The 14,495-nt window shown below is 40.9% G+C and overlaps 1 protein-coding gene and 1 pseudogene across 3 annotated transcripts; one reads left to right on the top strand and one right to left on the bottom strand.

Moving 5' to 3' along the window:
- The first annotated feature begins 3,665 nt into the window (after positions 1-3,665).
- LOC110290090 lies at positions 3,666-4,125 on the top strand (annotated as a pseudogene). The gene has a single exon (XR_002377399.2). The product of XR_002377399.2 is annotated as a cyclin-dependent kinases regulatory subunit 1 pseudogene (transcript).
- Positions 4,126-5,199: 1,074 nt separating this feature from the next.
- On the bottom strand, positions 5,200-12,078 carry Cst8 (cystatin 8). 2 transcript variants are annotated; one of them, XM_021156426.1, is made up of 4 exons: positions 11,970-12,078; positions 10,590-10,917; positions 6,090-6,203; positions 5,200-5,366 (listed from the first exon to the last, which is right to left on the bottom strand). In XM_021156426.1, exons 2-4 carry the CDS (start codon positions 10,818-10,820, stop codon positions 5,283-5,285), a joined length of 429 nt encoding a protein of 142 aa, XP_021012085.1. In that variant the 5' UTR covers positions 10,821-10,917; positions 11,970-12,078; the 3' UTR covers positions 5,200-5,282. The 2 variants fall into 2 exon arrangements, with proteins under 2 accessions (XP_021012085.1, XP_021012086.1); XM_021156427.1 differs by having other exon boundaries at positions 5,207-5,366; positions 11,989-12,078.
- Between the last annotated feature and the right edge of the window lie 2,417 nt (positions 12,079-14,495).

Below are 14,495 nucleotides of genomic sequence, written 5' to 3'. Positions count from 1 at the left end.
AGAAGATCTAATCCCAGTTCTTCACAAACTATTCCACAAAATAGAAACAGAAGGTACTCTACCCAACTCATTCTATGAAGCCACAATTACTCTGATACGTAAACCACAAAAAGACCCAACAAAGAGAAAAATCCTCAGAAATGTTCATTTTATCATAAATTTCCTTCATTGGAAGGAAGCAAGAGGGTCAGGAGGAGTCCCTCTCTAGGACTTCAGAGCATTCTCTGATATGAAGATCCTCTCTAAAGTTGCCCACCCCTCAGGGTCAATTTGCTCACTTCAGCTCTGTACAGCGCTATGTACAGAGCTTTAAAAAAAAAAAGGTATCCACCCATATTTTTTTACTGACAAAATGAGACAAAAATGACAAAAATATTTGAAACCCTCCAATCTATCTTCTGAGGGCCCTGGTAAACATCAGCAAGTGTGTAGTAATTTGTATGTACACTGACTTCTGTGAGAGCCCTCAAGGTTTTGGCCTTGAAGGCCATAGTTGTAAAAACCAGGTATACTGGTTCCCTCCATGAGGAAGTAAATCTACACTGTCCGAAAGTACAGGGAGGGAATGTGTCTGCCACTGCAGTGTCCTTAGGGGCAGGTCTGTGGAAATAAAAAAGATCTGAATTATTACCCTCCAGTGATCACCCTTCTGATACTGGCCCCAGATTTGCATTCCTGGTAAGAATGAAAGAAGGGCATATGCTGTAGATATTCAACTGTGGGACACTCTTCCCATCACCCAGCCAGAATTTTTTGTTCTTTGGCCAGAATCTTTACAAGTCTCAGTTTTGCCCTTGCCCTTGACCTATTTGTACATTGTTTAAAAAAAACTATGTCAGCTCAAGAATAAAAATGACTACAGAATTAACATTTCAACTTTGAATAGGACAAGGACTCCGGTAGCAATGGATGTAACAGAAACCTTTTCCTGCCCACTCTTTTCTTTTCCTTTTCTTTTCTTTTCCTGCCATCTGTCCCCATTGTCTTGCCCAACTTCATCAGTAACTCACAGATTCAAGTATACACATACAGCTATAACTCAGACTCAGAATGCCACCCTCAACTGAAGGGTACTAGAAGCTGTTCAACTCACCAGAACACCTGTTCAGTATGCCCCTTTCCAGAGCCCCAGCTTTCCCACCTGAGCCAAGCATGTATGATGCTCCTGAAAGATGTAGAAAAGTTCTGGGTGTTGAGGTACTTTGTCAAAAACATTGAAGATAGAAAAAGAATTGAAATAGTATCTCAGCATGTTCTCATGGTGTCCACAACCTGTCTGGCTTCTACAATCCTTCCTTCCCTTCTTCTTCAGGGCTCCCTGAGCTCTACCTAATGTTTGGCTATAGGTCTCTATGTTCTCATCAGCTGATGAAGGAAGTCTCTCTGATGATGATGGGCTAAACACATTGTATTAGAATAGTAGAAAAGCTTTAGGAATCATCTCATTGACTTTTTCCTCAGTTGTATTTGGTTCAATCATATGTCATGGAGCCTTTCAGCTTACAGATCCTGGCCATCTAGGCAGTGTTAGGCATGGACTCCCTCTAATGGCATGGGCCTCACGTTAGACCAGTCATTTGGTGAGCTATTCCCACAAGCTCTGAGCCACCATTGTCCCAGCACATCATACAGGCAGGCCAGGTTGTGGGTCACAGGTTTTGTGGCCACTGGAAAACTAACCTGGTTACAGAAGATGGCACCACATCCTCCATTACTAGGAATCCTTGCTAGTGTCACCCTCATAGGTTTCAGGAAGTTTCCACTGCACTAGATTAACATATTGCACCCCCCCCCAGTGCCTACTTTTTCTAGTTGTTTCTCCCTAAACTTTATCCCTCCTTCCTGTTCCCATGCCCACCTGCCCCTACATCCACTTACAAAATCTATTCTATTTCCCCTTCCAGTGAGATCCATTAATCCCCACAACCCCACAAGACAAGACCTCTTTGTCTAACTTTTCTGGTCTTGTATTGTAGTGTGATTATCCTTTACCTAACTAATATCCACTTATGAGTGCATACTATGTTGAGTGACACATGTATTTTAAATGTAGTGTTACCTCCTCTAGTTCTGTATGGGTACAATGGAGATATTGGGCTGCCAGGTAAACTTCAGAGAACCTTAAACAGACTAGCCTTTAATAATCAGTGTAACTAAGTAAAATTTTATGTTAAAGAGAAAAATGGAAGGGCATGGGGGAAAATGACTCTGTGGGGCACTAGCATGGGGAACAGCATCTGAGATGTAAATAAATTAATAAATGAATGAAAAAGATACTTTGATGCTTTTCATTCTTTCATCTTGATTTCTATTTCCTTGTCTATATATTTTTTTATTGTGCTGCTCTAGTGATTGGAGGATAGAGACATACTGGTGATACCACTATAGCACCAACTGTGGATGACTTCTTAGTGTATATGTCACATGTGCCCTAAATATCACAGGAACTTTTAAATCAGATTCTATTTCTTCTCTTCCTTTAAGTACAAAATCCTGAAGTGTGTTGGATTTGAATTTGTCCACTGCAGACCTATGACAACAGAAACTGTTTTTAGCATCACAAATTGTAGTATCTAAAAACACATAACACTGTTTCTCTAAGAGACAAAGGTCCTATAAAGACAACAAGCAATACCCCTATAAAATAATTATGGTAGAAATGTCTTTGTTCCTTGTTGCTTGGGACTGTGCAAGTTTGTGTTCACCAACATTGGGGCAGTTTCTATGAATAACTAGATTTCAGAGTTTAGATTCCATGTTTACCTTTAAATGTGGGTAAGCAAGATCATTTTATAAACTTTATTTTTACTTATTTATAAGGCAGAGCTGAAAATGTTTCCTTTGAAATTATTTTAGAAGGAGGAAAGGAAAGAAAAACACACAATTTTATTATATTGTATTATATTATTATTATAGACATACTTCTATTTCACAAACTTCTCATGCCTTCCTTGCTTGCTCTCTGGTTTTCAAGATGAGAAAGTTTTCAGCCACCCACACTAATGCTATTTAATGGAGACACGGTCAGTTTCACAAAGAAGCCGATGAACCATGTCAGTGCTGTGGCAATAGCAAGCTTCTGAGATTTTTTGCTTAGGTCTGCGGAATTTTTTAGCCATCTGAATCTGGCTCTTTTTAAACTGCCAACTTGGCCCAACAAACTGTATTACCTGATTTATGACTGTTTGTAGGATGGCAGTTTAAGATGGCAGGAGTACTTAGCACAAGAACAAACTGAGCCTAGCAGAAAAAGACACTGTATCTCTGAATAATTTTGCTTTATACCATATGTAGACAGACCATTTTCTCTGCATTTGAAAATATATATTATATATGTTTCTTAACTGAGGAAGTGATTTTTTTAAAATTATCTAGTATTTTTGAGATTATAAAATAATATTATCCCTCCTTCTCTTTCAGTGCACATACCCCTTGTTGAACTTTTTCAGATTTATGGCCTCCTTTTAAATTAATTGTTGTTATATGTTTAGGAATATGTAAAAATACATACATAAATACATAATAGTATATGTAACTACAATAAAAAAAACCAAGATATAGATTTGTTGCTCAAAGCTCTGGGTTCCATCCCCAGAACTACAGAGATTAAATAAAAATGAAAAGGTCGGTTTGAAAGCGAGGCCGAAGAGGGTGGGAGCGCGTGCTGCTGGGAGTTGTCCGGAGGCCAGCAGCGCGGGGCTGAGCGCCCTCCAACAGAGCAATCATGTCCCACAAACAAATCTACTATTCGGACAAATACGACGACGAGGAGTTCGAGTACCCGCATGTCATGTTGCCCAAGGACATAGCCAAGCTGGTCCCTAAAACCCATTTGATGTCTGAATCTGAATGGAGGAACCTCGGCGTTCAACAGAGTCAGGGATGGGTCCACTATATGATCCATGAACCAGAACCTCACATCTTACTGTTCCGGCGGCCACTGCCCAAGAANCCAAAGAAATGAAGCCAGTGAACCGCCTTCCGGCCTCGAGCTTTCCACAGCTGTCCTCACTCCCTACCATCTTTCTGATCTTGTGATCATGTTGCTTTCTTATTTCTCACTTTGATATGTAAAGGATACACTGTTTGAATGTGCTGGTACCTGCTTTGCTTCTGGAGTTGAGCCACCAGNGCCACAGCCCTGTCAGATGAGTGTGACCTCAAAGCCCTNGTGCTCGGGACCCAGCAGGCCATATTTGTCATTTGGCAGAAGCATGTGAAATCTAGATCATGGCTGTTACAGGGATGGTGTGAATTTGCTGATGTGGTTTTTACTATTGGGTATTGTATTTATGATGACTTATGGATTTGTGTTTCAATGTATTGGAAACTTTGCATTTTATCTGACAGATCTCTTCCATGTTACAAGCCTTGATTAAAGGAAGTTTTTTATAATCTTAAAAAAAAAAGAAAAGGTCATTTTTTTAAAAAATTGTGGTAAAATATATATAACACAAAATTCTTAACCATTTTAAATGTACAGTCTAGCAGTGTCAAGCAAAGTAACATTGTTAACTTTCTTGTGTCACAAATCTCTATTACCAAATAGAAATGTGTTTTTTAAAACTGATTTTTATTTTCTGGATATGAGTGTTTTGGCTGTGTGTGTGTGTGTGTGTGTGTGTGTGTGTGTGTGTGTGTGTGTGTGCACGTGCAGCACTGTACATCTAGTAACCATAGAAGCCAAAAGAGTGTGTTGAATTCCCTGGGCCTCGAGTTTAGATAGTTTTGTGAGCTGCCATCTGTGTTCTGGGAATCAAATTTACACCCTCACAAAAAAAAAAAAAAAAAAAAAAAAAAGCCAATGCTCTTTATCACTGAGCCACCTCTCCAGCCTCAACAGGATTACTTTCTGTCAAGGAATTCTACCTCCTGCCATCATCCATGCTTACCCACTATCATCTTTATTGCCCTCTTTCTCATACACACATGCACACACATGAGCGTTTGCACACAGACGCGTTCAGACAACAGAGTTCACTTTCGTCTCTCACTTTCTCATTCTGACCATTCCCCACATCAAAAGAAGAAACAGATGTCCCCCAATTTATAAATCCCTGTCCCCCAGGGATGGGCTGCTCCTCATGACATGGTGATATCACAACTAGAACTCTTAGACAGAAGTCTCAGGTCCCTTCCCTATATTATAAAACTAAGAAATAAAAAAGCAAGTGGGAGGCCACACATGAGGAAAGTGTGTTGGTGACAGACTTGAACCACAGGTTGCTCTTTATTACAGAGAAAAGCAGACCCAGAAGTGGGAGGGGTGCTCCAAGACACCCTTAGACATCTTTACATTCTTTGCTCAACAGGTTGAACTCGCCATTCCAGGGAAGTGCTCCTACCAGAAAGCTGCATTTCATTTTCTGAAAAAGACACCAGCAAAGAGCATCAGCAGCATGTCCAAAGGAAAAGAACTGCCCTGTTCTTAGGCATTAGCCTAAGAATATACTAGAAGACATGTCACCAACTGTCCTAAAATTCCAAGGAGCCCAGCAGGAAATATCAAAGTAAAATCACAATCTGCAAACAACCGTAAATGACAAAGCAGGTATGTGAAATGGCATCAGGACGTGCTCAGGGCTGACATATTTGTTCCAGTGAGTACCTACTACTGTCTAGATGTGATAAACCTTTTAAAATTTGAGCGTGCAGAGAAAGCTTGGGATCCTATCTGGTCTAGATATTGTCTAATCTCCAGTATTTGGAATAGGCCTGCTGCAGATTACTAGTACCTGTGCTCTAAGTAAAGATGATTGTCCAAGCACAGACTTCCTTCATGACTGCACAGCATGAATGATTCACCTCATTAGCTGGACAAATTAGTCTCAGTCCAAGGGGACAGACTTTCAGAAAACAAATTTCAATAGTTTTTTTCTGCCTTAAAAGTCCAGAGGTGATGGGAGCCTTGGGGTTAGGAGTGACCTTGATGCTGGTGCATCTTCTACTCTGAAGATGGCAAGGTGGGCCTTCTGGGACTCCACGTGGGGAGCAATCCAGATCCCTTGGAGATCTTAGGCTGGGCGCCCTAAGACTTTCCAACTACCTTGAAGCTTTGATAACCCTAGATGGGACTTGAAGTCACTTACTTTTTCCAGTTTTGGGTTTTTTTGAGGGATGCAGTTTTCAGTATTGTTTAAAGGTTTTTTGCAATTGCTGCGGGTGATCTGAACATCAATGTGGTATTCCATTCGGTCTGTGATCTGTCAATAAACAATGGGGGAAACTTGGATTAAAAATGTTTTAGATTAACTCCTAAAAGCTTTGGGAAATAAGAAAGTCCTTCTCTCTCTCATCTATCTACTTTTCTCTTTCCACATGGTCTGGGAAAGAACAGTGCCATCGCTGAATTCCATTGTTGCTGAGAACACTTATATAATGCCACTTGGAGTGAAACACTATTAAAAGCCTCCTGAAGGCAGGTCTTTCTAATGTCATCTGTTCCAGAGTCTAGAGCACAGATTCCCAACCTAGGGATCATCACTCCTTTGACCTGGAATGAGGGATTTGGTTTACTGATCCTTTCACAAGGTTTGCCTAAGACCGTCAGAAAACACCAATATTTACATTATCATTCATAACAGTAGCAAATTTACAGTTATGAAGTAGCAACAAACGAATTTTATGGTTGGGGGTCATCACAACATGAAGAATTGTATTAAAGGGTCACAGCATTAAGAAGGTTGAAAACTGCTAGTCTAGAGTATACCTCATGACCCAAAGAAGGTCAAGGCAGAAAGGGAAAGGTGGTTCCCAAAACCATAAGCTTCCTTGGGTCCTGATGAGAATAGCTCCTCAGCACACTGGGCCCAAGTCCCTTTCCCAGATGCCCCATTCAGAGCTCTGTGAATTTCCTGAATTTGGAACCTCCATGGACCAAATCCCTCACTCCAGGTCAGCACAGGGTCCTTGGTGTGGAGAAGTAGTGGAAGAAGTAGTAGGCTTAATGAAAGAAATAGATATCTACTCATTCATTAGTGTTCAAATTCTTCAAAGGCTCCTTCTGATGCTCATTTAAACCTGTGTTTGGTTTGAAAGGACTATAGCAGATATCTGGATCTTTATCAGATCTTTCTACAAACCTCAATAAGGTTGAATTTTATTTTTGCTGGGCTCTAAAGGTTAGCAAAAGTTACTCTGACCTATGTTTGAGGAAACCACCTGACCACAGGATATCATCACCAGCAGATCTCCACGTTGGGTTTGGGAGTTAGTGATGGACTTAGAGAAAGCTGAGAATACTGTGGAATGGATTGTCCTATCCATGCAATCCTTATCCCAAAATCTGAAATCACAAATACTCCAAAATATAAAACTTTTAAAGAATCTACATGATGCTATGAGTAAAAAAACTCACATGTGATCTTATGCCACAGGTTTTGGTTGATACAAGTACACCCTCTAAATATTTATTTTATATCCATAGCACATAGATTAGCACAGCTCACAGCCTAGGTCAGAAATACTTCTGTTTACTGCAACTGAGAGCTAATACAGAGACCCATACTAATCAATGTGCTGAGAATAGTGGAATCAGTGCTCAGCCCTAAACAGGACATCTACATTACCCCTACAAAAGCTTAGGGAACATAAAGGAAAACACAAAGAATGTAGGAGCCAGCAGATAGGGAGGAGTGGGGTGAATTTTTATCTTCTGGATGTGACAGTCACAGTTATTGGACCCAGGAGCTCACAGCACTAGTAGCTACCAGCACAAAGCTAGGTCCATCCATATTCCATCATGAACAGGAAGAGCTCATGAGGCCCCACCCCTCCCTGGAGAGCTATGGGCAGTTAATGGCTAATGGGCTAAAGAAATCATATTCCTCGGTGGTATAGCCTCTGCTAAGTTGTCCTTGCTTCAATAACTCCCCATCCTTGTTATTCAGTGGAACCCCAAAGCAAAACAAAACAAAAATATGAAGATAGGAAGGGTATTGAAGGAGGGGCAAAAATGATAATGGATGATACAATCAAAGTATATCATATATCATATATATATATATGGTTGTAAACAATAAACAGAAAAAAAATAATTCAGGCTAGTGAAAATAGTGTGCAATTACCTTCAGGCTATGTATATGAGATGTGCATGGAACATAAAGGCATTTTGTTTTAGATTTGGAAACTACTTCCAAAATATCTTCTCATGTGTGGACAAAGATGACTACTCAAAGCAGATACAAAATCCAGATGACCTAAAATTCATCTTGACCCCAGCATTTCGGGTAGGAGCTCCTCAATCTGTAATGGCTTTTGCCAACTCTCACCATGCTGACTCTGTGAGCCTCAAGTCTTCAAGTCTCTCCAGAAGGGGAAGAACTCTGAGAGCCCTCCTCAGCCATCAGCAAGCATGGCACTCCCTTTTTGTTTTTAAGGGCATAAAAGGGACAGAGAGATTGGGTGTGCATCTAGCAGCTGATCCTGGTTTTGAAAGGAAAACTGTCAGCACTAGGGCTCACATGACATGCCCACCAGGCTCACGCATTTGCCATCTTTACTAAACCAACCTGGAAAAAGGGGGCTTTCTTATTGCTGGCTACAAAGAAATGAGAACCTAAGTCAAGAGGCCTGACCATGCTGCCATGTGGATATCCTGGCTGTATCTTCACATCTTTTTTTTTAAAAAGTTAACCAGGATGCTATCTTTAAAGCTCAAATTTGGGGACTTGGGACATAGCACAATAGTAGAAGCTATGAGTAGGTCAGCATGAATATGCTTGGTTCAGCCACCAACACAACAACAATAATAACAACTACAGAGAAAGAAAAAGAACCTTGAAACTCAAATTTAATCACAAGCATCATAAGTGCTTCCTAACTTAATATGTGTGTGTTCCTACAATAAATTAAAAATGTTGATCTTCTCTTAAAGCCAAGCATGGCATTGTGCCCGGCTGGAAACCTCACCAAAGGAATCTGGAATGCCTGGCTGCACTTCCACCCTCGCATCCCCGATCCTTCCTGCTTTCCACTCAAAGCAGATGCTATCAGTATTGTTCCCAAACACTGTGCCAGGCTCCTGTGGTTATTGCCTGAGACTTCCTGTTTCTAGCTGGGACCAAGGGCTCCTGTAGCAGCTCTCAGCCATGGACAGAAGGGAACCGGTAGATAAATAACCCAACCACCCACATGCTGACCCAGCTCTGAGTGCACTCTGTATGTCTTCCCAAGATCAGGAAGACCAATTCTATCAATCTTATTACCTCACCCTGTGTCAACCACCTTCTACTGCCCTGTCTCCTTTCTGCTCTACCTTTTCAGTGCTTCTTGGATGACCTCCAAAATACACCACCTGCCCTCGAATACTACCGTGGTTCTCGGCTTCTGAGGAGACCCACCTCCCAGCAGCTTCCCCACACAATTAACCCTTGCTCTGACTTCAGGCCATATCTTCAAAGTCACTCCCAAAAGTGATAGTTCTTGCCAACACTATGTACTGACATCATCTGGAAGTGTTGAACACTGAGTCCTGGACTCCACTCAATGACTCTCATTTTATTATATATGGTCTGTTCATGAGGGCACTTACACATTCTATGGGGGAAAAGCATTGTCTAGGAGGAGTTCCTCTGACATGCTGCTCCCCTGTCCTGTAAATACAACACAGAATGAGAGGTTTTCCTTTCAGTCAGATTTCTCACTCCCTATGGTCTGTGATGAATGTCGGCCATTTCAGCATCTCATCTACTAGAGCTAAGACAAAAAAAAAAAAATGGTTCTGAGAAATGTACAACTAATAAATGTACATGCTACCTACACACCAGTGAAAGTGAATCAGAGTCTGTAAAATATGGGTTGTGGACTCTAACTAGCCAGTAGAAGGTATTACATCATCAGCCCCATGTCCTGGAAATACAATGTTAATGACATGTTTTTCTGAAGTAGAGAAGGTGTGAGTTCTGACAACAGTGACCTAGTTGTTGAAACCTCTTCAATTCAGTCACATCATCAGCTAAGGCTGCTACTTTTAATTCCTGAATGACAACACTGGAAAAGCCTTCTACTAAACAGAGCAGTAAACACTGCTAGACGTGCCAGAAAGCACTGTGCCCATTGGATTTCATGGGCACAGTGCTCCTTTGAGCTGGACAGTGCATGGCTCCATGAAAAGATACCCACCTTTATAATAAATCCAGAATGTCTTTTCTTCTACTGAATGTACATTGGATTAAAGCATTAGTGCACATGGCTCAGCAGCTAAAAGCACATACCACTCTTGAAGTGGGGCTGATTTCAGCTTGCAGAACCCATATTGGTGGCTCTCAACTGGTTTAATTCCAGATTCAGGGAATCCATTGTCCTCTCTGGTCTGAACACTCAACTTGACCCCTGGCACACACATCCATGCACATAATTAAGAATAAATTTAAAAATTAAAAGTAAAGGAAATAAGACAGGCAAGTATGAGTACAGCATGCATAGGAAGTGCATGTGTGTATATTGCTTTTGTCTCAGTGGGTTTGTGCATAGCAAGTCACACGTTTAGGATTGTACTGTCACCTTTTGTCTCATCTGTCTACTTTCACAACCTGTCCTCCACCTTTGCCACAATATGTGAGTATGCTGAGGGAATAGAACTTTCTTACCTGAAGTTTGGCATGGAGTATCTTGTCCACAAGGAAGACATATTTGTCCTCACTTTCCTTGTTGTATTCTTTCATGGCAAACCAAACACACTGCTTCACATTGGCATTAGAGACATTAATGGATCCAAAGTAGCTCTGTGCCTTCACTTCATTCTTGGACTGATCCACACCAACTGCCAGGGCCACTGGAATGATGAAAAGGATCAAGGAGAGCCACAAGGGTTTTGCCATGGTCCCTCAGTCAAAAGGTACAAGAGATGTCCTCTACGTCTCCTCGGGGCTTGAGCTGCAGAGGAGCAGCCACTGATGCCTCTGTAGGTCTGTCGAACTAAATAACACAGAGAAAAGCCCTCTGAAGATTATGTGTAGGTCCAAAGGGAAAACTCGGAGGGTTAGGACACTTGCTGCTGAACCTGAAAACTTGAATTCAATACCTGGGACCCACGTATTCGAAGAAGAAACACAACTCCTGAAAGCTGTCCTCTGGCCTCCATAAGCATGCTATGACATGTGTGGTACACACCACACACACACACACACGCACACGCACGCACACACGCACCCCACATCATCATACAAAAGATATACAAAAACTTATATTTACTTAGGAACAGCAGAGCCTTGCAAGGGGAAAATGTGTTCCTTAAGGTCACATTCAAGGAGACTGAGATAAGAAATGTTTAAAGTTAAAAAGAGGAGGATTATATGAGACTTTTGAAATAAAGCTGTAGCTGCAAGAATCAGTAATGAAGGTGGCATTGGTCCAAGGTTAAATACATATTAGTGGGTAGCTATCCTTGCAAGTTTATTTTCTGTGGAAGGTTAAATGGCTTTTGTACAGAGTATGATCCTTGGAGAGTCTTTGAGAACTGTTTTTGTTCTCAAGGCACATAGCACAAGATCAGTCTCAGCACCAGAGCCTCTAGCTTTGTGTTTCATTTATATATCTGGTTAGGCACAACAAAATGACTCCATTTGACTCTGATATATTTTGCAGTTCAAGGATCTTACAACAACCCACCTTCTTCGTAACAGCAGAGCTGGGTTCAAGACATAACTCTTTGGGACATCCATAAGAGTCACCTTTCCCCTTGTCTAAAAATACCCTGTCAATAGCACCCCCAATTTAAGAGGCTCTGCCACAGGCATTTTCCTCTTGCCTCCCATTCTAGGTACAATCCATTCATCTAGAAAAAAATCCCTCTAGGAAGACCCTGGTGCGTTTTCACATGGCCCATGCTGCTACTCTATCCTGTAAATTGGTACTATAATATAATATATTATAGTACCAATATAATATAATATAATTCACCCTCATCTACTCTATCCTGTAAATTGGTACTATAATAGGTGGTGTACCCCAGTGTTCTCTGGCCCTACCTTTCTGTGACTCTCCCACCTGCTCGTCCTGCTGGGCTCCTTCCTCACTCTGGCCACCCCAGCTTGTGGTTCTTCTGGGTTTCCCACACTCTCAGCTCACACTTATGCCCTGATCAGGTAGTTATGTAAGTCCTGACCTTGAAGCCCAGGCAATGCTTTGTGATGCAATATAGCACATATGACCCCGCCTCATAGTAGTACTCTTCATCTTCTGGCCTCTAGCCTTTGGGTCCAAGCTCTTCAGAGGGCTGGAGACAGCAGGCAAGCACCTTCCAACTGGGGAATTCATGTGCCTACTTGTGTCTACCTCACTCTACCAAACAACTGTCCCCTGGGCTTTTATGCTTAGGCCATCAGCTTCTCCCTCTACTGTTCTACCAGATCTAAGGCAGGCTGCACATGTGTGACATCATAGATGTCCAAAATTCATGTCTAATAAATTCCAGGGGGTGATTATTCACCCTCAGCTGCGAAGATTAATAGTATATTCACCATAGAGTATAGAAAGGTTGTAAAACACCGGAGTATACACACTAGACTCTTTTTAAACACTCTACCCCTGGGTTAGTTGGTGACTTCCCATTCTCTGCTGTGGCCAACAGTAATGTATTGAATGCTTCTTTAGTATCTGTGAGAAATCACTCAAAGAACTAGGTAGGGGATTGCTTATAACAGCTGCAGAGAAATGTACATTTACAATTCATTGTCAAAGCTCTAGCCACTAAGAATGTATTCATGGTTTTTCTAATGTTAACTCTGTATTAAAAAAAAAAAAAACAAATGTGGGGCTGGAGAACTCTCAAAAGTTGAGTACTTGTTGCTCTTCTTGAAGAACCAGGTTACATTTCCAGCACCCATCTGGTAACTCGCAACTGTTACACTAATGCCAGGGAATGCGACACTCTCTTTGGATTTTCTCAGGCACCAAGCACACAGGTGGTACAGAGACATACATGCAACCAAAAGACTCAAACACATAAAATAATAAAATGAATACATCTTTAAGTAATAAAAGAACTTGGGGGAATCTTGGTGTGCCAGGCTTCATTTTACCAGTAAAATTAGAGGACCTGGAAGTAGAGTCAAAAAATGAGTGGTTTTTATGTTTCACCAGTGGTGCCAATATGCTGCCAACTTTGAGAACTGGTAAAGTGCACCTAATTTTGAGGGTGTTGATATGAGACCAAAGCCCTGCAGAACCAAGCCAGGCCAGATCATGTTTTAAGTAGGGAGATAGTTGTGTCAGTCCTCAACCTCTTACTTTCAGCCTCCTTATACCTCTCAGTTGTCTGGAACAGTTATTGACTTGATTTCGTGTATGTTGTTTGTATCATTCCCAAGGATAGGCAGGTTTTTCACAGCATGCCTTCTGCTGCTAAAGTATCAATCATTATAGCCGTTTTCTGAGTGTAGTCTTTGTTTTTTATAAATTAATGTCAAGAACCCATGGAGGAATTAATAGAATAATTAATGTCTCATTTTAAATATGCACATAAAATCTGTTGTCCGTAGTACTTTCCATCTTAGTAATTTATCCATCTTACTAATTTTTGTCAGTATTTTCCATTCAAACTTTAATTTTTCAAAAAATAATACTTAATTTATTTTTTAAATATTTCATCATGCATACTATGTATTTTGATATTAACCACCTCTACCACCTCCTTCAACTCCCCTGGGACCCACCAATTCTTCCCAACTACCTGCCATTTATATCATCATCATCATCATCATTTTAATGTTGGTAACTTTACCTCAATCTTTGTAGTCTTTATCTTTTGTGACATTTTTAAACTGTCTTCATAACTTAAAACATTAACTCTTTGATTTCTTTCACATTTAAGTAACAAGATTATCAAATATACAGTCAATATATTTTGAGATTGTAAAGTGGTAAAATCATTTCGGAAAAACAACTTGACAAAATACTTAAAAAATTTAAAATCATCGAAGTTTTCAATATTTGTCTCGACAATGCCAATTCAAGTCATGAAGCACGAAAGTTTACCTTGAAAGGCATTCAATACAGCCTTGCACCCAACAATGCAAGCCGGGTAACCATCACTTCAACACACAGATGACCTGTTTCCCTTTGTGGCAGCTATAATCTAGAGTCTAGATTATAGTCTAAATTCTAGACATTCGGTAAAACTCCAGAGCACAGTACACTTGTTTGCTCCGGTGTTCATATTTGGCACAGAATCTCTGCTCTCTAGATATGTTCATCCTTCAGGTCCATTTTGTATCTTTGACTTCTGTTCATCCTACAGATCCATTTTATATCTTTGAATCACGACTCTCCATTTTCTGTCCCCTCCCCTACTACACATGTGTGTCTTGGTTACTCTTCTATTGCTATGACAAAAACTACGACCAAGGCAATTTATTAAAGAAAGCATTTAATGTGGGGGCTTGTGGTTCCAGAGGGATAGAGTACAGGAAATCAGCATAGCCAGAAGTTTGGCTTTTGGCAGTAGGATGGTGGGCAAGATACTGGAGCAGGAACTGAGAGCTTACAGCATCTGA

This window comes from Mus caroli, chromosome 2 (assembly GCF_900094665.2).
Source record: "Mus caroli chromosome 2, CAROLI_EIJ_v1.1, whole genome shotgun sequence".
Taxonomy (NCBI): Eukaryota; Metazoa; Chordata; class Mammalia; order Rodentia; family Muridae; genus Mus; species Mus caroli.
The sequence above is the reverse complement of the archived record's forward strand: the minus strand, read 5'-3'. Positions and strand labels throughout refer to the sequence as shown.